Source organism: Callithrix jacchus, chromosome 22 (assembly GCF_049354715.1).
Source record: "Callithrix jacchus isolate 240 chromosome 22, calJac240_pri, whole genome shotgun sequence".
Lineage (NCBI taxonomy): Eukaryota > Metazoa > Chordata > Mammalia > Primates > Cebidae > Callithrix > Callithrix jacchus.
In genome coordinates, this window is record NC_133523.1 from 11,112,943 (window position 1) to 11,138,685 (window position 25,743).

At 46.5% G+C, this 25,743-nt stretch overlaps 1 protein-coding gene, 1 non-coding gene and 2 pseudogenes across 11 annotated transcripts in view; 2 read left to right on the plus strand and 2 right to left on the minus strand.

The window, feature by feature from the left end:
• Window positions 1–25,743, plus strand: part of LOC118150262 (interferon-induced transmembrane protein 3-like) — a 144,229-nt pseudogene that overhangs the window by 59,021 nt on the left and 59,465 nt on the right. The gene's annotated exons all lie outside the window — the stretch shown is intronic.
• LOC103789779 (uncharacterized) overlaps window positions 1–25,743 on the minus strand; it is a 105,994-nt gene that overhangs the window by 54,680 nt on the left and 25,571 nt on the right. For 6 of the 8 annotated variants that reach the window (XM_054250139.2, XM_054250138.2, XM_054250140.2 and 3 more), the window contains exon 3: window positions 21,881–21,922. The exons of 1 other annotated variant lie outside the window; for it this stretch is intronic. In XM_054250139.2, coding sequence (XP_054106114.1) covers window positions 21,881–21,922 — 42 coding nt within the window. Of the gene's footprint in view, window positions 1–12,287; window positions 12,481–21,880; window positions 21,923–25,743 lie in introns of those variants that run through there. One more of the 8 variants, XM_008987340.6, reaches the window with a different exon arrangement.
• On the plus strand, window positions 4,476–19,265 carry LOC108589475 (large ribosomal subunit protein eL28 pseudogene; annotated as a pseudogene). The gene is made up of 2 exons (XR_013531259.1): window positions 4,476–4,497; window positions 6,455–19,265. The product of XR_013531259.1 is annotated as a large ribosomal subunit protein eL28 pseudogene (transcript).
• Window positions 19,261–19,366, minus strand: LOC118150337 (U6 spliceosomal RNA). Its single transcript, XR_004738450.2, has one exon. It is a non-coding gene; the product is annotated as a U6 spliceosomal RNA (small nuclear RNA).

Genomic DNA, 25,743 nt, shown 5'->3' on the forward strand with positions numbered 1-25,743 from the left:
TAATTGTATACTGCAAACTCAAGGGCAATCATTAAAATAGTTTTAAAAAAAGTATAATTGATATGTTAAGGGGAAAAAAATGAAATCAGGAAAACAGTCAAAGACAAAGTCACAAAGAAAATTCAAAATTATCTACAAGAAAACCACCTAATTATATGTTGTCTACAAGAAACTGTTTCTTTGGTTTTTTTTTTTTTTTTTTTTTTAAGAGATGGAGTCTCACTCTGTCACCCAGGCTGGAGTACACTGGCATGATCTCGGCTCACTGCAACCTCTTCATCTCAGGTTTACGTGATCTCCTGCCTCTCAAGTAGCTAGGACTATGGGTGTGTGCCACCACACCCAGCTAATTTTTATATTTTTTGGTAGAGATGAGGTTTCACTATACGCTGGCCAGGTGGTCTCAAACTTCTGACCACAGGTGATCTGCTCACCTTGGCCTCCCAAAGTGCTGGGATTAACAGGCAAGAGCCACTGTGCCTGGCCAAGAAACACATTTTAAATATAAAGACACAGATGATTAAAAGTAAAGTAATAGAAAATGGCATACCATGCTAACACTAATCGAAGAAAACCTAGCAAAACTTTATTAATTTCAAACAAAGTGGACTTCTGAGCAAGGAACATTTACAAACATAATGTAGGGTATTCTGCAATGATGAAGTGTTTGATTCCCCCTTTTTTTTTTTTTTTTTTTTGAGATGGAGTCTTGCTCTGTGTTGCCCAGGATGCAATGCAGTGGTGCATTCTTGGCTCACTGCAACCGCTGCCTCCCAGGTTCAAGCAATTCTCCTGCCTCAGACTCCTGAGTAGCTGGGATTACAGGCATGTGCCACCATACCTGGCTAATTTGTATTGTTAGTAGAGACAAGATTTCATCATGTTGGCCAGGCTGGTCTGGAACTCCTGACCTCAGGTGATCCACCCGCCTCAGCCTCCCAAAGTGCTGAAATTACAGGCACAAGCCAACCTGGCCAAGGGGTTGATTCTCTAAGAGGACATAGAGAATCTATGTGTAAACTTTAGCGTATATGTGTATAACAAAAGAACTTCAAAATACACAAGGCAAAATCTGATAGGACTACAAGGAGAAATACATGAATCCATGACTATGGTTGAGATTCCAACACCCTTCTATCAGTAATTAAGAGATCCAGTAGGCAGAAAAAACAGGAAGCACAAGCCAAGAGCAGTGGCTCACTCCTGTAATCCCAGAACTCTGGGAGGCCGAGGTAAGGGGAATTGCTTAAAGCCAGGAGTTTGAGACTAGCATGGCCAACATGGTAAAACCCTGTCTCTATTTAAATTACAAAATTTAGCCAGGTGTAGTGGCACATGCCTGTAATCCCAGCTACTCAGGAAGCTGATGCAGAATCGCTTGAACCCAGGAGGCAGAGGTTGCAGTGAGCCCAGATGGCAGCACCGCACTCCAGCCTGGGCAACACAGTGAGACTGTCTCAAAAAAAAAAAAAGAAAAAGAAAAAACAGGAAGGACACAGGTGAATTGAGTAGCACCAAACAACAGATTTCACTGAAATCCATGGAATACTTCATCCAACTACAGCAGTATACACATAATTCTCAAGTTCACAAAGAACAGTCACCAAGATAAGACAGACTACACTGTGGGACATAAAATACACCTTATCCAGAAGGTCACAGCAGATTAAAAAAAAAGCTCCTTAACAAACGTGAAAGAAAAATTATATAAAATATGCTCTCAGACTACAATGACATTAATCTAAAAATCAGTAACAAAAAAACAGTTGAAAAACCTCAAAATACTTGCAGATTAAACCACACACTTCTGAATGACCCACGGATGAAAGCAGTTTCAAGGGCAATTAAAAACTAGTTTTTTTCTTTGTAAAAAATATTTCCTTTTGTGTTAAAAAGCAGCCCTCAAAATCTCATAATAACTATTTTATCTAATGAATGAATGGCTGGGCATAGTGGCTCATGCCTGTAATCACAGCACTTTGGGAGGCCAAGGTGGGCAGACTGCCTGAGGTCAGGAGTTTGAGACCAGTCTGGCCAACACGGTGAAACGCTGTTTCTACTAAAACTACAAAAAAATTAGCCTGGTATGGTGTCATGTGCCTGTAATCTCAGCTACTTGGGAGGCTGAGGCAGGGGAATTGCTTGAACCAGGGAGGTGGAGGTTGCAGTGAGCCGAGATTGTGCCACTGCACTCCAGCCTAGGCGACAGAGCAAGACTCCATCTCAAAAATAAATAAATAGGCCAGGCGCAGTGGCTCACGCCTGTAATCCCAGCACTTTGGGAGGCTGAGGCGGGTGGATCACGAGGTCAAGAGATGGAGACCATCCTGATCAACATGGTGAAACCCCATCTCTATTAAAAATACAAAAAATTAGCTGGGCATGATGGCGCGTGCCTGTAATCCCAGCTACTCAGGAGGCTGAGGGGGAAGAATTGCCTGAACCCAGGAGGCAGAGGTCACAGTGAGCCAAGATCGCGCCATTGCACTCCAGCCTGGGTAACAAGGGTGAAACTCCGTCTCAAAATAAATAAATAATAAATGAATGCAAACACAGCTTATTAAACTTTGTAGGGACTGGACACGGTGGCCATGCCTGTAATCCCAGCACTTTGGGAGGATGAGGTGGGTGAATCCCTTGAGGTCAGGAGTTCGAGACCAGACTGGGCAACATGGCAAAATCTCATCTCTACTAAAAAAAACAAAAAATTAGGCATGCTGGCACATGCCTGTAATCCTAGCTAGTTGGGAGGCTGAAGGATGAGATTCGCTTGAAACTGTGAGGCAGAGGTTGCAGTGAGCCAAGATCACGCCACTGCATTCCAGCCTGGGCAACAGACTAAGACTCTGTCTCAAACACACACACAGACACACACACACACACACACACACTCCTTTGTGGGATACAGCAAAAGGAGTACATAGAGAACAAGTTATGCTATTGAACATATACAGCAGAAAGGAAGAAAAATATATAATCAATTATCTAAGCATGTGCCTTAGGAAATTAGAAAAGGCAAATTAAAACCACAGTAAGCAAAAAAAAATTTTTAAGTGAAACTGTAAGCAATCAATACAAAAAAATCAAACAAAAGCCAGCTCTTTGAAAAGATGAATGAAATTGATAAAATGTGGATAAATTTGATAAAAATCAACCAAGCTAACTGAGGAAAACATAGAGGACAGAAATTACTAACATCACAAATGAAAGGGAGGATAATGAAAATGAGAAAGCATTTGGAAAAGTACAACATCCATTTATGGTAGCAAACTAGGAACAGAGGGAAACTACTTCTTGAGAAAGAACATCTACAAGAAACCTACAGCTGACATCATACTTAATAGTGAAAAACAGGATGCTTTCCAAGTAAGATGAAGAATAAGGCAAGGGAGTCCCTTCACTCAGCATTTCTATTCAACATGGTACTGGCATACAGTGTGGGGTTGTGTCAGAAGCCTGGGGACAACTTACGACCATCTGGCTACCTACAAGGGTCACAAGAAGGGGTTGCTAAAGCCTGTTACATAGGAAAGGAGTCTGACGGCATTAACTGCATGGCAATTTTGAGTACAGTCTAGAAGCCTCTGTGGTAGAAATACCCATTCAAGGTGGGCGAACCGGCAAGTCACAGCATAATGGATTTAATTAAAATTTGCACACAAGGATTATGTTGCCTCCAGAGCATCAAAACAATCTAAAAGATACTGTGATGGTGAAAAAGTCAATAGCTATTCCTTAGCCTGGCCAACAAGGTAAAACCTCGTCTCTACTAAAAATACAAAAAAATTAGCCAGGCGTGGTGGCGCATGCCTGTAATCCCAGCTACTCGGGAGGCTGAGGCAATGAGAATCCCTGGAATCTGGGAGGCAGAGATTGTGGTGAGCTGAGATGCACCACTCACTCCAGCCTGGGTGACAGTGAGACCCCGTCTCAAAAAAAAAAAAAAAAAAAGGAATTTCTTCGCTATGTCAGGGAGGATGTGGTCCTCTGCTTACCACATAATTTTCAGGAATTTAGCCAAGAATGAAAGAGGTGTCAGTGCCTCTTTCATTCTAGATGGGGTAATGGCCTTTCCACTTTTTGTAAGCTCTTTTGTTTCAATATTCATATACCCTGAATGAATGTCAAATGACTGTCCCCAGAGAGCAATGACTTTTTTTTTTATGAGACGGAGTCTTGCTCTGTCACCCAAGCTGGAGTATAGTGGCACAATCTTGGTTCACTGCAATCTCCACCTCCCAGGTTCAAGCGATTCTTGTGCCTCAGCTTCCCCAGTAGCTAAGATTACAGGCGCCCACCACCACATTGGGCTAATTTTTGTATTTTTTTTAAAGTAGAGACGGGTTTCGCCATGTTGGCCAGGCTAGTCTCGACTTCCTGACCTCAAGTGATCTTCCTGCCTCAGCCTCCCCAGGGTGCTGGGATTACAGGCATGAGCCACAGCACCTGGCCAGCAATGACTTTAATATAATGCCATGCCTGTGCTCCTGGAGGAAGGTAGATAAAATTTAGATCTTGCTGGCAAAGACTACAAAGCAAGGCTACTGAGGTTCCCTGAAAAGTAACCAGGTAAAGGTGGACCAAATCCCTTCACAGGTGAAGGCAAACCACAGCTAAGAGTCTGTTGAAACAGACACTGAAGGCCAGGCACCGCTGCTCATGCCTGTGATCCCAGCACTTTGGGAGGTTGAGAGGGGTAGATCACCTGAGGTCAGGAATTTGAAACCAGCCTGGCCAACATGGTGGAACTCTGTCTTTACTTTAAAAAATACAAAAATTAGCTGGGCATAGTGGTGGATGTCTGTAATCCCAGCTACTTGAAAGGCTAAGGCAGAAGAATCGCTCAAATCCACCTGGTGGAGGTTTCAGTGAGCCAAGATCACACCACTGCACTCCAGCCTGGGTGACAGAGGAAGACTCTACCTCAAAAAAAAAAAAAAAAAAAAAAAAAAGAACAGGCCAGCAGTGGCTCATGTCCGTAATCCCAGCACTTTAGGAGGCTGAGGCAGGAGGACTGCTTGAGCCCAGGAGTTCAAGACCAGCCTGGGCAACATAGTGAAATACCATCATCTCTGAAAAAAAAAAATTAGCTGAGCATGGTGGTGCAGCTGTGGTCCCAGCTTCTCAGGAGACTGATGCAAGAGGACTTCTTGAGTCCAGGTGTTGGAGGCGGCAGTGAGTTATGATCGCATCACTGGATTCCAGCCTGGGCAACAGAGATGTTGTCAAAACAAACAAACAACAGCAAAAAAGGCAGCACTGGGGATAATTGCCCCTTTACTACAACCATTCTGCATAATGATTTTCTAAAATGGTTGTCAATCCTTTAAGTCCCACCAGTTCAATTACACTGAGTCATATTAACTCATTTAATTGGGAGTAAGTTCCATGGGATCCCATTTTGTCAATCTAATTTGTAAGTGCTAAAGATCTAATTTACATTTATGGCCAGGTACAGTGGCTCATGCCTGTAATCCCAGAACATTGGTCACTGTGGGACTTTTTAAGGGATGGGGTGTTACCCTGTCACCCAGGCTGGAGAGCAGTGGCACAGTCACAGCTCACTGCAGCCTCAACCCCCACGCTCAAACTACCCTCCCACCTCAGCCTCCCAAGTAGCCAGGATTACAGGTGTGTGCCACCATGCCCACCTAATTTTTGTATTTTTTGTAGACACCAGGTCCCAACATGTTGCCTAAGCTAGTCTTCAACTCCTAGGCTCAAGCAATCCACCTACCTTGGCCTCCCAAGGTGCTGGGATTACAAGCATGAGCCACTGCACCTAGTCCTACGGGATATTTTAAGACAATCTGTTCTATAATAAAACCAAGAGTGACTTAGCCAAGACAATAGTTGGATGGCTAAGGAGAGGGACAGGGATTTCCGCTCTATTTATTTTATGTTCAGTAACCCCTCTCTGATTATCAGCATACCTTCATTAAATTTGGTGTCACTATAACATGAGCCTTGTATTCATCCCATGAAGGTTTACCAACTGATGCAGATGTTAAAATTCAGAACCTCCACTGTAGAGGCCAAAAGCCAAGGAGAGCCCTTTTATTTTTGTCATGCAAATTCCTTTAATACATTTCCAACTGGGTCAAACTGTGAACTTCTATTTCATCAGTGTTTTTTTCTTTTGTTTCTTCCCTTCCGTTTGGTTACTGTATACTTTGGGAGAGGGTGTGTCCTCTCTAACTTGGTACTAATACTTTTTCTACCACCAGGGTGAAGGGCCTCCCCTATGGCAATGCTTGCTCTAGAAGGTTTAAGAACCCCAGGTTTGAACTAACTTCTTTGCTATGCCACAGCTATGCCATGGGCGTTATCCTCCACTAAATCCAAGGTCAAGATCTCTGTTGTGGTATAAAGGCAAACAAAGCAGCAGCAATAGCACTTAAGGGTCTTGGGGAAGCTTCTGCTGTTAGAGTGTGGACTCAGCCCATCATCTAAGTCTGCTGTTCCCCCCTCCTCTTCCCTCCCTCTCTTCTTTTTAAAGGACTGCTTTTCCAGGAGCAGCCACATAATGACCAACCTCTGGCCCAGTGTACACAGTTCCCCCTCCACTCCCACTCTTTACATTTGGGGCAACCCGGACATCAGTCACACTTCACTATAAATACACAGGTAGGGCTCTTTCTGTCTCAGGCTGGTGCTACAAGAGAAGCCACCGCCAAGTCTGCGAACCTGCAATGGATGGTCGTGCGGAAATGCTCCTGTTTCCTGATCAAGAGGAATAAAGCAGACCTACAGCACCGAACCCAGTAACTTGAAGGCCCACAACTTCCACTACAAGGGGCTGATTCACCGAAAGACTGTGAGCATGGAGCCGGTAGCCAACACCAAAGGTGTAGTGTAGTGGTCACCAAGCAGAGATCGGGCCAGCAGAAGCCTGCCACCTCCTACATGCAGACCATCATCAACAAGAATGCTGGCATCATGCTCGGCAGCATCAGACACATGATCCACAAGAATAAGTGCCGCCCCAAGCTGCGTATGGCAGCTATTGCAGGGCCAGTGCCATCATGTGCAGCCAAAAGCCTGCGATGGTGAAGAGGAGGCAGACCCGCCCCCACCAAGAGCTCCTGAGCCCCCTGCCCTCAAAGCAAGAGTCAGCTGGCTCTCTCACCTCCCCCCGTCCCTGCCAAAAAAAAAAACCACAGGTAGGTCCTGCCCAGGATGTAAACCCAGGACCACTTTAAGGAGGGCCCTACTCCCAAACTCCAGCTCCCAAATTCCAAGGAATTATCAAACTGTCAACTAAGGTCAGCTTAATCTAGAACCAGACTTGGTAAGGCACAACAATGGAAGAAACAGAGAGCAGCACAGCACAAAGCATAGCTCCCAGTAAGCAGCAGCTCAAACTATAATTGAGCCAACAGAGCAGGTTAGCAATTAGTAACAAGATATATCCGTGAGTGGTGGTCAGTGTCCAAACACCTTGTTCACAGCACCAACTGCTAGTCACCTAGAGAGCCGTGGCTGCAATGATGACACTGATGACACACACATGGACAGGGGATGAAAAGGCTTATTACTCCCATGATTGAGTCTCTAGGGAGAACAGGGCAGGCCTCTCAAGCAGGTGGGAAATGGCTTAAAAGAGCAAGGAAAGGAACTTGCCCAGTGGTTGGAAATGAGACTGGGTGCAAGTTCCTCTGCATGGGCAGCTGGTTATGTGGTTTGAATCTCCTGCCCATGACAGAGGAAGTATGCCCAGGCCTTCTCAGCTTGTCCAGATATGGGGCATAAAGGGAAGAGGATGAAGTGGTCAGTTGTGAAACATTAAAAATGTGGAGTCCAACCACTAATTATAACAACAATGGTGAATAGGGCCAGGCATGGTGGCTCTCTGGTGGCACATGTCTGCAATCTCAATGCTTTGGGAGGCCAAAGTGGAGGATCACTCTAGCCCAGGAGTTCAAGACCAGCCTAAGTAAAACAGCCAGACCCCATCTCTATATAAAGAATCAAGTAGGTGGGTGTGGTGGCATGCAATTGTAGTCCTAGCTACTCAGGAGGCTGAGATGGGAGAATCACTTGAGCCCAGGAGTTCAGGTTACAGAGAGCTATGATTGCACTACTGCACTCTAGCCTGGGTGACAGAGCAAGACGCTGTCCTCTGTCTCTAACAACAACGACGACGATGACGATAATGCATTTGCCAACAGCGAATAGGAAAAACACGCATTTGCAATTGTTTGTTTTTATATAAAGAAACACAGATGCACAAGTCATTATCGAAACTGGTTATCTGGGGGTGGCTGGAGCGAGAGCACTAGCGTAAACCAGGATAATCTGGCAGTAAGTTTTCTCAACCTACACTTTCTTTTAGACTTTTTAAAAACCTCTGTATTATAAATGATTGAAAAAATTATTTAAACCATACTTTACTATTAGCCATTATTTTTAATTAACTTATTTCTAAAATTTATTGAATTTTAACTTTTTTAAACATAGGAAACCATTCTAAGATTTCATCCTTTAAATAATGGGTATAAAAATGTAAAGCAAGAAAAAAAATATCTAACTAAATGACAAATTGCATCATATTTTGTCTTTCTACTATATTTCACAGAGGACAGTGCTTTCAGGGATGCGTAGCCTATTTAATGCATGATGGAATTAAACCTAATTTTCTAAAAGTAAAAAAGCCTCAAATATTACATAAGCTTTGAGTAGTTTCCCTCATATTAAAATAGGAATGCAACTGAATTTTTGTCAATTAAAATAAAAATTTATTTTTCTTAGGAAGAGTAGAGCCTTTTAAATGCCATGTTCTCTAGGGATATGCACACACAAAACTGACTTAAAAATGAAAAATGCACCCGAGAACTTCATTGCACTCACCTCGTTTCTTGAGATTCTTTTGCACAAAAAGAACACAAAATTCTGTTTGGTTCCAGAACTGTCTTGCCTTACATCGTATTTCATTATCAACTTTCATTTTCAAAGTTGAAGAAACTAAAATCCTTCACACTCACATGTTGTATAAAACTACAAAATGCTAAGGGAAACTACAGCTGAAGCACCAAAATAAACAGATAAAGGAATCCAAAGGAAAGAAACACAAATATTCTACACAGCTAAGCAGCCTGCTTCCCCACAATTCAGAACTGGAAAACCCACCTGCAGTAGGTCAGACACCTTAACAAGCTTGGGGTTCAGACTCTCACCATTAAGGTACCTACAATAGTTCAGTCCCAGATTCGGTTTAAGGATCTGACCCAGATGAACTCTCAAATTCGTCAATCTTAGATCCAGGAGACAGAAGTCCTCACTTCTGAATGCAGCAACAGTGGGGATGCAAAACTGAAGGCTGGGAGTGGTGGCTCATGCCTGTAATCCCAGCACCTGGGAGGCCATGATGGGATTCCTTGAGGCCTAGCGTTTGAGACCAGCTAGGGCAATATATCAAGACCCTGTCTTTACAAAAAAAAAAAATTAGCTGAGCATGGAAGCATGTGCCCGTAGTCCTAGCTACCTGGAAAGCTAAGGCAGGTGGATCACTTGAGCCCAGGAGGTTGAGGCTGCAGTGAGCCAAGACTGTGCCACTGCACCCCAGCCTGGGTGACAGAGAAAGACCCTGTCTCAAAACAACAACTACCACCACTCAAATCCAATGTCTAAAAGCAGACCCAAGAAAACTACAATTACAACCTCAGAAAGTATGCTGTTCCCCTCCCCACCACGTACATGTGGATCCCCAGGTTTTCAATGCTCAGTTTCTGTCAGTACTAAAAGGGTCTTTCCTTGATAGGTATTACATAGGACACCTGCTCTCCTTGATAGGCGTACGTAGGACACCTGCAGGGGAGATGCCCTAAGAAGAATCACCTGGGTCTTAATTACTTCCCTTGTCAGAGTCAAAGGGCTTGAGTCCCTTGCCTCAAGCCTCTGCTCAAGTCATGCGGCTTTAGAACACTTCTGATATTTTAAACGAGAAAAACCTAGCGTTTGAGGAATTCAGCAAAATCACTCAAACCAAGTATTTATGTATAAAGTATGAAAGCAAACTGTAAAACACCATCTAATTCTACCACAAAACCCACAAATATCTATTCCTTTAGGAAAATGAAGATGTCAAGTTAATTTGAAATAATTTAATCATTAGTCAAACTATTAATCATTTAACATGGTAAACTATAATCATTAGTCAAACTAATAATAGAAACTAATTAATAGAAATAAATTTTTTTTGAGATGGAGTCTCACTCTGTCACCCAGATTGGAGTGTAGTGGCACTATCTTGGCTCACTGTAACCTCCACCTACTGGGCTCAAGTGATCCTCCCACCTCAGCCTCCCAAGTAGCTGGGACCACAGGCACATGCCACTACACCTGACTAATTTTTTGGTAGAGACAGGGTTCAGCCATGTTGCCCAGGCTGGTCTGGAACTCCTGAGCTCAGGCGATTCACCCGCCCTGGCCTCCCAAAGTGCTGGGATTACAGGCATAAGCCACTAGGCCCAGCCAGAAGTAGTTTTCCAAACAATCGTATTTTAACACATCTGGGAATTGTTTAAGTCTAAGCCCTGGTATTCCTTTTCAAATCAACCAAAATAAAAAAATGAGCCTCAGAAACTTAGAAGAAAAAGGGGTTAAAATAATACTTAGTCTAGGCACAGTGGCTCACGGCTGTAATCCTAACATTTTGGGAGGATCATTTGAGCTAAGGAGTTTGAGACCAGCCTGGAAAACATAGACCCCGCTCTACAAAAAATTAGCTGGGTTTGCTTTAAGAAACAACACACACACACACACAGAATAAAAAAAAAAAATTAGCTGGGTTTGCTTTAAGAAACAACACACACACACACACACACACAAAATAAAAAAAAAAAATTAGCTGGGTGTGGTGGTCCCAGCTACTCCGGAGGCTGAAGTGGGAGAATCGCTTGAGCTGAGAGGTCGAGGCTGCAGTGAGCCTTCATCTCCCCACTGCATTCAAGCCTCAGTGACAAAGTGGGACTCTGTCTCAAAAAAAAAAAAAAGTAATACTAGCTTTTTTTTTTTCCTTCAGAAATTCACCTTTATTGCCTTTTTGGAAATATTTTGTACCATCTTTCAAGCTCTAGTGAAAAATAAAAAGCAGAATGTAATGCTGTCTTCTCCCCCCCCCCAGAAATTCACCTTTCTTGCCTTTTTGGAAATATTTTGTACCATCTTTCACACTCTAGTGATTGAACACGTCTTACATTTACTTAAATACTGACACACAAGTGAATCGACGTTCCAAGGTGACAAAGCCAGGGAGGCTCAGTGCTGATCTGTAACTAAGCTCAAGGACAGATCACCCAGAAAAATTTCCAAAGAGGATCCTCAACATGTAAAATGTCTGTGCCAAGGAGAGATTCTAGGAGGTGAGGCACACCCACTCCATACAACTAACTTCCAGGCTGCAATGTCTGCTTTCGTCTCTCGTAAAATACCCACAAACAACAACAAAATTAAATCTAAAAGACTACTCCTTGGCTCTGTGGCAAATAACTTTTTAAAATACTGCAAGTCGGCCGGGCGCGGTGGCTCACACCTGTAATCCCAGCACTTTGGGAGGCCGAGGCGGGTGGATCATGAGGTCAAGATATCGAGACCATCGTGGTCAACAAGGTGAAACCCCGTCTCTACTAAAAATACAAAAACAGCTGGGCATGGTGGCACGTGCCTGTAATCCCAGCTACTCAGGAAGCTGAGGCAGGAGAATTGCCTGAACCCAGGAGGCGGAGGTTGCGGTGAGCCGAGATTGCGCCATTGCACTCCAGCCTGGGTAACAAGAGCGAAACTCCGTCTCAAAAATAATAATAATAAAATACTGCAAGTCTTCCCTAAAGGTCATCTATAGGGTCTTAGAAACTGCGACTTTACAGTATCACAAAACCTATTTATTTCCTCATCAACGCTGTAAGGAACATTCTAGAACCTGGGATAGGTCGTTTCGCTCAAGTTGCGCGAACCCCACACCCGAGGTGTGTATTCTATCCATGATCCTCCCACGGCCCCCGCACAATCTGGGGGAGACGCGGGGCTGCCTGGAGAGAGCTCCGGGGCTGGGACCGAAGTTGCCGCGCAGGGACTGAACACGAAGCACCGGACCCCGACGGCCGACCTATTCCCACCCTGCGGCCGAGGGGACCAAGGGCCGAGCTTGCACCTTGGGAGACTCGAGTTCCAGACCTCGGAGTCGCCCCGGCGGAGGCCCGGGTCCTCCACAGCCGGTTCCAGCCGGTTCTGGCCAGTTTCAGGCAGCCTCTCCCCTCGCGTGTTGGAGCCGTGACCGACACACTCACCATTTCCTGGACTTCAGGGTGTCCTAGCATCCTCCTTACGGCCGTCCTGGCCAGAGCAGGGCAAATTGCGACACACTCTGCGCAGAGGCGGAGCCACCTCATGGCTTTCAGAGTAGCCGAGAGCGACAAGACCGCTGAAGGTGAGACTGCGAAAACAACCCAAGTGCACGGGCTTCTGCGCGTCGCCCCAAGTGACGCCCTGCAGCACGCCTGATTGGACAGTTGCCACGGCCCTGCCCTCAGAACTCCTGATTGGATAGTTCCCTAGGCCCCCTCCCCTGGAGGGGGGGCACAGTGCAGAAAGGAGAAATAAGGCAAGTGCCTGACAGGAGCCAGAGTGGCAGGTTCTTCGCCATTGCCCTTGCCAGCTTGGGCATCCTCCCTGATCCATTCTACTCTATCAGTAAGTTAAATGAGTCAAAGATCCTCAAACCTATTGTTTAAATAAGAAACTAGTAGCATGTGGCCTCGCCAGAGGACACTGGCATTTAAGAAGAACTTGCTCCTGGCTTTCTAGAACTGGCCCTGGTGTCTCCCGGTACTAATGGGCCTTTCTTTTTTCTTCCTCTTGGAGAAAAGGGAATTCCATTCTCATTGACCAAAGGAACTGTCCTCATGTCTCAGAGCAGGAGGGGTGCCTAGGCCAGACCACACTGGAACATGGGGGAGGGTTTGATGTCCTGCAGGGGTCAGGAATTTGGAAAGAAAGGCTGTTGGTGGCATGGCTAAAGTTTCCTCACACCTTATCCCTCAGTCTACTCATTTTCTTTGTTTTTGTTTTTTTGAAAAGGAGTCTTGCTCTGTTGCCCTGGCTAGAGTTCAGTGGCACAATCTTGGCTCACTGCAACCTCCACCTCCTCGGTTCAAGTGATTCTCCTGCCTCAGCCTCCCGAGTAGCTGAGATTACAGGTACCCACCACCACACCCAGCTAAGTTTTGTATTTTAGTAGAGACGGAGTTTCACCTTGATGGTCAGGCTGATCTCAAACTCCTGACCTCAAATGATCCACCCACCTCGGCTTCCCAAAGTGCTGGGATTACAGGTGTGAGCCACCATGCCCGGCCTGTCTACTCATTTTCAGCCAAAAAATTAAAACATGCCAACAAGGGAATATAGTTATTAAATATATGGGAAAAAGGGGGAGTTCTATGGCAGCAATATTCTATAAAGGAATAAAAAGGGAAGAAAAGGAAACATCTTAATTGGTTCATTTAAGCAGTCTACTGCACTACCATTTACAAGGAAAACTCCAAGTGACAAACATATTCCCAAGCTTGAGAGTTAGACTCTGTTGAAATGGAGCCCAAGAGTCTATCAGTCCCTGGTGATGAGGCAGAGAAACCTAAGGATTTAACTCTGGGAGCTCAACATGCCCTCCTGTGTCCACCTCATGTGGGAACAACCTCTCCTTCAAGATATTTATTTATTTATTTATTTATTTATTTTGAGATGGAGTCTCGCTCTGTCACCAGGCTGGAGTGCAGTGGCACGATCTCAGCTCACTGCAAACTCCGTCTCCTGGGTTCAAGCGATTCTCCTGCCTCAGCCTCCCAAGTAGCTGGGACTACAGGTGCGTGCCACCACACCCAGCTAATTTTTGTATTTTTAGTAGAGATGGGGTTTCACCATGTTGGCCAGGATGGTCTTGATCTCTTGACCTAATGATCCCCCTGCCTTAGCCTCCCAAAGTGTTGGAATTACAGGCATGAGCCACTGTGCTCAGCCTTTTTAAAAACATTTTTGAGACAGAGTCTTCCTCTGTCACCCAGGCTGGAGTAGAGTGATATGATCTGGGTTCACTGCAACCTCCACCTCCCAGGTTTAAGAATTCTCCTACCTCAGCCTCCCAAGAAGCTGGGATTACAGGTGAGCACCACCATGCCTGGGTAATTTTTGTACTTTTAGTAGAGATGGGGTTTCTCCATGTTGGCCAGGCTGGTCTCAAAACTCCTGACCTCAGGTTATCCACCTGCCTCGGCCTCCCAAAGTGCTGGGATTACAGGCACCTTTGGTGTTCTTAAACACACACACACACAACAAAGCTCCTTCCCCTCAGTCACAAAGATACCCTCCTACATCTGATACTTTATATTTGTACTTTTCACCATTTTAGTATATGTTAATTTTCACATATGATATGAGATAAACATCTCAGTTCATCTTTCTGCAGGTTAATATCCAATTGTCCCAGCACCATGTTGAAATTGACTATAAATTAAGGAGATTATTTCTGGTCTATTTGTTCTATTGGGCTATGTCTAACATTATACCAGTAAATCTGGCTAATCTACTACCTGCCCTGGTGATGGAGAGCCCCACTCCATTCCACATGATTGCCTTGCAGGTCCAGAAATGGTTTCAGAGCCAGGAAAAAATCTCTTTCTTATTATTACTTAATTTACACTGTTATTTATTTATTTTGAGACAGGGTCTTGCTCTGTCACCCAGGCTGGAGTGCAGAGGTGCAATCACAGCACACTCTAGCTTCAAACTCCTGGGTTCAAGTTATCCTCCCACCTCAGCTTCCCAAGTAGCTGGGACTACAAGCACATGTCAGTATGCCTGGCTAATTTTTTTTTTTTTTTTTTCTGAGACAGGGTTTCATTCTGTCTACAGGCATGCACCACTACACCCAACTAATTTTTAATTTTTTCTATAAACACAGGGTCTCCCTGTGTTCCTGAGACTAGTCTCAAATTCCTGGACTCAAGTGATCCTCCTGCTTTGGCCTCACAAAATGTGGGGATTACAGGCTTAAGTCACCATGCCTGGACCCCTGGCTATGAGAATCTGGGAAGCACTCCAGCCAGAAGTAAATATTTTATCCATACCTGGATACTCCAAAACCATTGCGCTCTGGATACACTGTCTGCCCAGCAAGGACAGTGAGTAACCACTGATGGAAAATACTACTTTTGCCAGGCACAGTGGCTCACACCTGTAATCCCAGCACTTTGGGAGGCCAAGGCGGGTGGATCATGAGGTCAAGAGATCAAGACCATCCTGGTCAACATGGTGAAACCCCATCTCTACTAAAAATACAAAAAATTAGCTGGGCATGGTGGCGCGTGCCTGTAATCCCAGCTACTCGGGAGGCTGAGGCAGGAGAATTGCCTGAACCCAGGAGGCAGAGGTTGCAGTGAGCTGAGATCGCGCCATTGCACTCCAGCCTGGGTAACAAGAGCGAAACTCCGTCTCAAAAAAAAAAAAAAGAAAAGAAAATACTATTTTTATGTGCACGACATGAGAAAACTAGTGTCTAATTTACACATTTTAAAAGAGAAGAGAAGGCCAGGCGTGGCGGCTCACACCTGTCATCCCAGCACTTTGGGAGGCTGAGGCGGGTGGATCATGAGGTCAGGAGATCAAGACCATCCTGACTAACATGGTGAAAACTCATCTCTATTAAAAATACAAAAAATTAGCCAGGCGTGGTGGCCTGCACCTGTAGTCCTAGCAAGTTGGGAGGCTGAGGCAGGAGAATTGCTTGAACCCAGGAGGCAGAGGTTGCAGTGAGCCGAGATTGTGCCATGGCACTCCAATCTGGGCAACAGAGCAAGACTCTGTCTGAAAAAAAGAAAAGAAAAGAGAAACACTCTCTGTCAGATGAACGAATCTCAACCATTTTTTGGGGGGAATAATCTAGTCCCATGTTTGGGGAATTGTCTAATGAAGTAAGGGGAAATGTGCTTACATTTGTTCTTTCCTATTTATTATTCTCATTCTAATACTGTGTTCATCCCCACCCTGTTCACCTACATGATATTGTTGACCCACCTGGAACGTGGGCCAGACTGAGCTGGTGGTAGGACACTACAACCCAGTTAACAGCTGTGTTTATATCATGCTGGCCCCAGAACCCCAGCCAGACCTCCACCATGCATTTCACCCTCCCATTCTTTAGATGGGGGAATCAGCGTTTTATCCTGTGCCTTCCATCCTACAGTCCATTTTTCCACCTCCTCTGTGTCATACAGGCATGGGGGGGCAGCCCCTCACCTGGACACCCTCACACACAGGGTGGGAACGTGTAGCCAACTGTGCTAAAGGAACAGTCCCAGGGCCGCAGCCGCCTGAAGGACAGCTCTATAGAGCTCAGGGTGAGTGAGGCAGAGCCCTATCCAAGCCCAGGTCTTGCTACCAAGTCTTTACCTGGTTCCTCCTCAGGTCACCCCACCCAGCCTGATCCCAGTTTTCACTCAGATCCTCCCACCCCCAGGCACATATCCTTGTCTTCGCTCAGGTGGCCCCGGCTAGCCTGTGATCCCTCCCCACTGCAGTACCAGGTTCCCACCCTGATCCCCTTATTGGTCCTTGAGCCCATCTTCTGTCTCAGTTGCCTACCAGATGCACCCCCCAGGATGCGGAGGGTGGACTAAGAGCCTTGTACCAGCCCCTGTAAGCTGAGCCGGCTTACCTGGTGGTTCTTTTCTCTAGGTTATTATCTATTTCTTGCCCAAGTCCTGCTCAGGAACCTTGTCCAATCCAGGTCACCAGGTTAGGTCCTTGTCTTCTCAGTGTCCTGATCCTTTTCTTGGTCTAACTCCAGTTCCTTCCTGGTCCCTTGCCACACCTTGATCCTCAGGCATCTCAGGACTTCATTTTTAAAAAAAATTTTGAGGGTCTCCCTCTGTTGCTCAGGCTGTGATGACGGCTCACTGCAGCCTTTGACCTCTGGCCTCAGTGATCCTCCCACCTCAGCCTCCTGCATAGCTGGGACCACAGACACATGTCACCATGCCTGGCTTTTTTTTTTTTTTTGAGATGGAGTCTCGCTTTATAGCCTAGGCTGGAATGCAGTGGTGTGATCTTGGCTCACTGCAACCTCTGCCTCCTGGGTCCTGGTTCAAGTAATTCTGCCTCAGCCTACCAGGTAGCTGGGATTATAGGCATATGCTATGATGCCTGGCAAACTTTTGTATTTTTAGTAGTGATGGGGTTTTACCATGTTGGCCAGGCTGGTCTTGAACTCCAGACCTTGTGATCTGCCCACCTCGGCCTCCCAACGTGCTGGGATTACAGGTGTGAGCCACTGCACCTGGCCTATTTTTTAATATTAATTTTTGTAGAGAATTAATTTTGTAAAAAATTTAATATAATTTTTTAATATTAATTTTTGTAGGGTCTCCCTATGTTGCCCAGGCTGGTCTTGAACTCCTGGCCTCAAGCAATCCTTCAGCCTCAGCCTCCCAGAGTGCTTGGATTACAGGCATGAACCTGGCCCGCTCCCACTTGAGGACTTTAACTCATTTCCCAGTTTACCTCAAGCTCCTCTCCAACTCACTCCCTCCCATGGACCACCACACCTATCATCCTCCTTAGTCACATCGTCTCCCAGGCTCTCATCTCTTAACACAGTCATTCCCCAGGTTCACTGGAGGATTATCTAGGTACATCTAACCCAATGCTGAACTGCCAGGGCCTGGGCTATAGGTGTAAGGGACTGGATCAGCCCCTTCCCCTCCCCCAAGACCTGCCCTTCTCCACTCAGCCCTGCCTTGTCCCCTTTCTGTGGTTCTCAGGGCTGAGCAAAGAAGCAACAACCTCTGTCCCACCTCACAGGTTCAAGTGAGTCCCCTGCTTCAGACTCCTGAGTAGCTGTGATTACAGGCACATGCCACCATGCCCGGCTAACTTTTTGTATTTAGTAAAGATGGGGTTTCACCATGTGGCCAGATGGTCTCAACCTCCTGACCTTGTGATCCGCCCGCCTTAACCTCCCAAAGTGCTGGGATTACAGGCATGAGCCACCATACTCATTAAGTCATTATTCTTAATACGGGTCCAGAGACTTTTACTGGATCACCACACATAAAAATCAGAAAGCTTCTGGGATTATCCCTTAGTAGGATAACAGTTGAATATACTATTGCAGAGTCACACAATGCATAGTATAGCTGCTAAGAACAAGGGTAGTGTATGTGTATGAAACTTTAAGTGGAAATAGCAAGTTGCATGGTAACATGTTGATACGGTTTGGACTTGTGTTCCCACCCAATTTCATGTCCAAATTGTAATCCCCACTGTTGGAGGAGTGGCCAGGTAGGAAGTGATTGGATCCTGTGGGTGGACTTCCCCCTTGCTGTTCTCGTGATAGTGTGTGAGTTCTCATGAGATCTGGTTGTTTAAAAGTATGCAGCACCTCCCCCATCTCTCTCTTCCTCCTGCTCCAGCCATGTATAATGTATAATGCCTCCTTCCTCTTTGCCTTCCGCCATGATTGTACATTTCCTAAGGACGCCCCAGCTGTACTTCCTGCACAGCTTGCAGAACTGTGAGCCAATTAAACCTCTTTTCTTTATAAGTTATCCAGTCTCAGGTAGTTCTGAGAGCAGATTTTGACAGTTAGGGTGGGTCCTTGGTAAATCTCACTTAAACAAACAGCCTGAAAAATCAGGCTGCAGGGACAGATAAGAAAACTTGCACAAACCTCTGGCCCACTAAGATAAAGGAACAAGGCCCAACACAGAAATGCCTTTGACATGCCTGCAGCCACTCTGATAAGGAAGCAAGACCCAGCATAAAAACACCTTTGTCCTTCATGTAACCAGCGGGCTTCCAGGAAATAGTCTTTTCTCTTTTTGTGGGCATAAACACAGGAGGCTCTGGTAGGTTCCACTGCACACTTTGCTTTCCTTTTCTGAACATGCTTTGGACTGTGAGCCAAGTCACTATGAATCATCACCTCTCAGCCTCCGAGTGGTCCCAGGCCAAGGTCCCAGGCCAAACTTTCACTTCAGCTCCCAACTAGTCTTGGGCCCCAAGGTCCTTGGGCCAAGCTGAGTAGTGCTTTCTCAAAGACAAGTAAGCACATTCCTCCCCTTCCCAAGCCATGAAAACCCCACATTTCAGCCTCAGAGTGGGCAATGCATTCAGTACCCACTCTCTACTGTGGAAAGCTTTCTTCTTTCACTTATGAAACTTTTGCTCCAACCTTACCCTTTGTGTCCACATCCCTTTTTTTAAAAAAACAAAAATATGGAACGCTTCACGAATTTGCATGTCATCCTTGCCCAGTGGCCATGCTAAACTTCTCTGTGTCGTTCTACTTTTTTTTTTTTTTTGAGACGGAGTTTCACTCTTGTTACCCAGGCTCGAGTGCAATGGCATGATCTCGGCTCACCACAACCTCCGTCTCCTGGGTTCAAGCAATTCTCCTGCCTCAGTCTCCCAAGTAGCTGGGACTACAAGTGTGTGCCACCATGCCCAGCTAATTTTTGTATTTTTAGTAGAGACGGGGTTTCACCATGTTGACCAGGATGGTCTTGATCTCTTGACCTCATGATCCACCTGTCTTGGCCTCCCAAAGTGCTGGGATTATAAGTGTGAGCCACTGTGCCCGGCCTCATTCCAATTTTAGTATATGTGCTCCCAAAGCTAGCACTGTGTCCACATCCCTTAATCTTCTTAGATGTGAGACAAAGAACTCAGGATACTAATACAGGAGGGGGACAGGCAAGTGCTGGGAAAAGAAGGGCATGGTCCCTGGTGAGAGCCCTACCCCCGGGCCCGTGCCCATGGACCTAGGTGAGGACAGGCTTTTTTGTTTTCATGCCCAAATGCTGCATTTCCCAAGACCACCCTGGCCTGCCACAACCCCACCCTGTGCCTATAAAAACCTTGGGACACCAGCCAGGCACAGTGGCTCATGTCTGTAATCCCAACACTTCAGGAGGCCGAGGCAGGCAGATCACCCGAGGTCAGGAGTTTGTGACCAGTCTGGCCAACATGGTGAAGCCCTGTCTCTACTAAAAATACAAAACTTAGCTGAGGCAGAATCACTTGAAGTGGGAGGCGGAAGTTGCAGTGAGCTGAGATCGCACCACTGCACTCCAGCCTGGGAAACAGAGCAAGACTCTGTCTCAAAACAAACAAACAAAAACCCAAAACCCTAGCAGGCATGCAATGCACACAGGCACCTGGATGTCAAGAGGAACATAGAGGTGGAAGAAGACACAAGTGGCTGGACGTCAAGGGGAACACACTAGCGGAAGAACATACCAACTGACACCAGCAGATGCCAGCGGAACAACACAGAGTTTGGCCAGGATGGAGGAGAGAAAAAGAGCCCGGCCACTGGGTGGCCTGACTCTAGGGAAAAGCCACCTTCCCACCCCATCTCCCTTCTGGTTCCCTGATCTGCTGAGAGCTACTTCCACTTAATAAAACCTCGCACTCAATCGCCAAGCCCACATGTGATCCAATTATTCTGGTATACCAAGGCAAGAAATCCCGGGATACAGAAAGCCCTCCTGTCCTTGTGATAAGGCAAGGGGTGTAATTGAGCTGACTAACACACAAGCTGCCTACAGACGGCTGAACTGAAGGAGCTGTAACACATGCCCTTCACCCCTAGACGCTGCTCTGGGGTCGGAGCCCTGCAAGCTGCCTGTCTGCAAACTCCCCCAGAGGTTTGAGCAGTGGGGCACTGAAGAAGTGAGCCACTCCCCCTGTCACATGCTCCTTGAGGGGGATAAAGGAACTTTACCCATTTCAACTGGGGGCTTGTCCAGCATCTTGGAAGGTGAGTGTAAGGAAATGCAGAACTGTCTGCCTCTCTTCCAAAACCCTGCCACCTCTCTCTCTTTCCTGCAGGCAAGAAGCTGTTTCCCTTCCTGGAGTTTTAAAACTCTGCTCTAACCAGCCAGTTAAAACCCCCAGACTTCATCTCTTTTCTGTCTCTCAAGGTTTGAAATGGCTCTTATCTCTTCATTTCTAATGTTAAGTGTTTTGCTACAGGCTGCAGCAATGTTACTCTGTAAAATGAGTGTTTGGCTCAGCTGCCAAGGATGCAAATCAGACTAACTGTTCCTAGAGGCGCCATCTGTGCCTCACCCCAACAGCTGCAGATACACACTGCTCAGGGTACCTCTCCTCATCCTTTTCTCTCCCAGCTCAGGCACCTGTACATGCCTGCAGCAGGTAAAAGCTAAGCTCAACATCCATGAAGGGGTAAGGGGGAGCGGCGCCATGGCCACTGCTCCCTCTACCTCTGCCTCCACCATCTGGGACATGGGGAATGGGAGAAAAACTGGTGGTACCTGGGACCACACAGGGCACTTCTTGCCCACCATGCCAACAGAACGTTTCTCCCCAGGCCACGGAATTCAACCTGGTCTGAACAAGGGGAAAAAAAATATAAGGATTAGAGGGACCCCTTGCACTGAGCAAGGGGTTCTTCCCCCAGGATGGGTCACCCCCTTTTGCCCCTTAAACTATTTTTCTCTTTTTCCTTTTCTTTTTTAAAATTTTTTTACTTTGTTTTTGAGACAGAATCTCACTCCGTCGCCAGGCTAGAGTGCAGTGGAGCGATCTCAGCTCACTGCAAACTCTGCCTCCTGGGTTCAAGTGATTCTCCTGCCTCAGTCTCCTGGTAGCTGGGACTATAGATGTGCACCATCACACCTAGCTAATTTTTGTATTTTTAGTAGACAAGGGGTTTCACCATATTGGCCAGGATGGTCTCAATCTCTTGACCTTGTGATCCGCCCCCCCTTGGCATCCCAGAGGAACGACCACTGCCGGCTGATAACTGTAAATTTGGCAGGGCACATAGGAGACTCTCAACAGATACAGACAGCCTCTGAAGTACCTTTTCAGTCCCAAACTCGATTCTGAGCTTCAGGCTGAGACCCTAGAAAGAAAAACCAGGTCAGAGGGATCCAAAGCCAGGCAACAGGCACAATGTAAACGGGAAGGACTGATTCCTGCTGAACAAACACCCCAAACCCATGGAAGGGGGCCATGCTTCATGGCATAAACAGGCCAAGGGAACTCAAAGGTTACCTACAGCAGGAAAAATGAAGGCATAGGCAAGGGCGGTTAATTCCTATTTTCCATGTTTTCTATGCTTCATGGGTACATACTGCATCAGTACTGATGGCCAGCACCTGCCAAGGTCACTGGGACTCAGGGATAAGAAGTGGAAGGGAAGGGAGGATGCTGTCTTTCTCTCCATACGCTGAGTATTCACTGAAAGAAAGAAGGGAATGAGGGACGCCTCTATTCCCTGTCTTTTAGAATGAGCAACCAGCTCTCTTCACCACCCCCAGCTTATACTCCTCTGGAGTGTATCCTGAACCACTGGGCCTGCTTTGACCCTCTGAATCTGGGAGGAAAATGCCCCATAGTCCTCTGTACAAAGGTTTGGCCAAATTATGAAGGATTGGCCGGGCCTCAGGAAGGAACCATTCATTTCAATACCATCCAGCTGTTGGAACTTTTCTGTAGATGTGAGAACAGATGATCTGAGGCCCCATATGTGCAGGCTTTCTATACCTTGCAAGGCAATCCAGATCTTTGCCCACAGTGCAGGATTGATCCAGCCTTCCTATTCGCCATCTCAGGGAAGGCTACAAGAGTAAAGCCCAGGGAATTAAAGACATGAGTCCTAGAGGCACCCCTAGCAGAGAAGCCAGCTCCCTCAACCCCTGCTCCTCCGGGTCTACCCGGACCTCCCTATCCAGCTCCAGCCTCTCACTTGCCGCCTCCTAGAAATCCTCGCTGTAAACAAGCCCCAGTCTCACTCTTGTCCCTCCAACAGATGCCCAGTTAATTTGGGCCCAGTAAGGTCCCCTTCTCCTTATAGGACTTAAAGCAAAGCAAAGGGGATCTTGGCAAGTTTTCAGATGACCCTGATAGATATAGAGGCTTTCCAGAACTTCACTCAGATATTTGAACTCTCCTGGAAAGATATGTTACTTTTGAATCAGACCCTGATGGACACTGAGAAGCAGGCCACTCTGCAAGCAGCAGAGAGATTTGGGGATGAGCCTTGTATCATATATAGCATCAGTGAAGAGGGTGAATATTATCCAACTAGAAGAGAAGCAGTACCAGTATATGACCCCAGTAGGGAAGGGGGAAAACCCCCTCCCACCCCATCTCCCTTCTGGTTCTCCCATCTGCTGAGAGCTACTTTCACTCAATAAAACCTTACACTTGGCCGGGAGTGGTGGCTCATGCCTGTAATGGAAGACTGGAAAAGGAGACACTTTTAGGTGTGCATAATGGAGGACTTTCATGGGACTAAGACCACGCCTCTCAACTGTACTATGTTGTACATGATCGACCAGGGATTTGATGAAAATCCCACTGCCTTCCTGGAAAGGCTGAGAGAGGCCTTGGTAAAGCACACCTCCCTAGCTCCTGATTCAGTCACGGGACAACTAATCCTAAAGGATAAATTTATTACTCAGGCAGCTCCTGACATCAAGAGGAAGTTACAAACACAGGCTCCGGGACCAGATAGTACATTAGGGGACCTCCTGAAAGTGGCCACCTCAGTTTTTTACAATAGAGAAAAGAGGTAAAAGCTCTAATAGCCACTGTGCAAGCACACAAACCCCAGAATTCCCAGGGTCCACCTGTTAACTCCTAAACATATGGCAAGAATAGTTATCTGTCTTCTAAAATTTAACTGCTCCCATACAAGGTTCAATTGCTTTCACCAGGCTGAAACAGCTCGGGGTACAATGTTGTTGTTAGTATATTTCACTTCTTATCTCTGTAATCTTTGGCACTAAATTCTTTCCTTGTAAAATACACACGTTTAACCCATGCATACTAAACCTTATAAAACTTGTTTTATTTTCCTCTCATGCTTAGAAGCCATCAAACTCCAAACAGGCAACTGGAGTCTCGGATGAATGGCTCCCCTTTGCTAAGAACCCTTAGATAGACCTCTGGAAGGAATCTGACGCTATTATCCCCAAAACAACGCCCCCTGTCAGCAGGAAGTAGCCTAAGACTGACTGTTATCCATATACTAATGGGAGTTATATGTACCTCTTCACAGGGGGAAATGATACTGGAGAGGGACAGGGAAGTGCTGGGAAGGGAAGGGTGGAACCCTGTGCTGGTCCCTAATGAGGGCTCAACCCCTGGGTCTGTCCCCATGGACCTGGGTAAGGACAGGCCTTTCTGTTTTTGTACCCAAATGCTGCATTTCCCAAGACCACCATGGCCTGCCACACCCCCATCCTGTGCCTATAAAAACTCTGAGACCCTAGTGGGCATGCACACAAGCAGCTAGACATCAAGAGGAACACACAGGTGGAAGAAGACACAAACGGCTGGACATCGAGAAGAACACACTGGGGGAGAAGCACACCAACAGGCACTGGCAGATACCAACAGACCATCCACTGGTGGAATGACGCAGTTAGCCTGGGGCAGTAGGAGGAAAGCCCGGCCACTGGGCGGCCTGACTCTAGGGGAAAACCACCTTCGCACCCCAACTCCTTTCTGGTTCCCCCATCTGCTGAGAGCTACTTTCACTCAATAAAACCTTACACTTGGCCGGGCGTGGTGGCTCATGCCTGTAATCCCAGCACTTTGGGAGGCGGAGGCAGAGGCGGCAGATTGCCTGGAGTTCACGACCAGCCTGGGCAACACGGTGAAACCCTATCTCTAGTAAAAATACAAAAAAAAAAAAAAAAAAAAAAATTAGCCGGGTGTGGCTGTGTGTGCCTGTAGTCCCAGCTGCTGGGGAGGCTGAGGCAGAAGAATTGCTTGAACCCAGGAGGCGGAGCTTGCAGTGAGCCAAGGTCCTGCCACTGCACTCTGGCCTGAGTGACGGAGTGAGACTCTGTCTCAAAAAACAAACAAACAAGAAAAAAAAAAAACCTTTACACTCATTCTCCAAGCCCACATGTGGTCTGATTCTTCTGGTACACCAAGGCAAGAAAGCCCAGGATACAGAAAGCCCTTTGTCCTTGCGATAAGGCGGGGGTCTAATTGAACTAACACAAGCCACCTACAGACAGCTAAACTGAAAGAGCTGTAACACATGCCCACCAGGGCTTCAGCTGTAAACACTCCCCCCTAGATGCTGCCTTGGGGTTGGAGCCCCACAACCTGCCCAGTCTCTTGCAGGCTCCTCTTCCTGCGGCCCTCAGAGGTAGACAGCCTCTGGTCCCGAGCCTTCTTCGGTTATACTTTGCCACTCACCCTGGAACCAGGTGGTGTCTTCCAGACCCAGGCCTTCAAATAACCTTCATATGCTAATGACTCAAAATTCTACCCAGATCTTTCTCTCAAGCTCCAGAATCCCAGGTCCAACAGCTATTGAACACCTCCCTTTGTCTGAAATATATCATGGCTAAACACAAAACATAACCCTTCTCTTCCCTCCAATCATCTCCCCTGAGACTTCCTCCTCTGAGTGAGAGGCAGCGCCCAGGATCTCTGAACGATAGGACCCATCCTTCACTCTCCTCTCTCCTTCACTCCATCAGAAACTCTAGAAGAGCTACCTCTGCCTGTGTAACTCCTACTTAGGCTTCAGGATTCAATTGGAGCATCAGCCCCCCAGAGAAACCTCCCATAGACTCTCAGACTAAAGTAGGAACCCCCTCCACCAGCATATGCTCTCAGACCTACACACCCTTCTCTATTACACTGAAGAATCAAAATAGACTCTTCATGTTTGCTTCTAGACTCCACTAAATAATG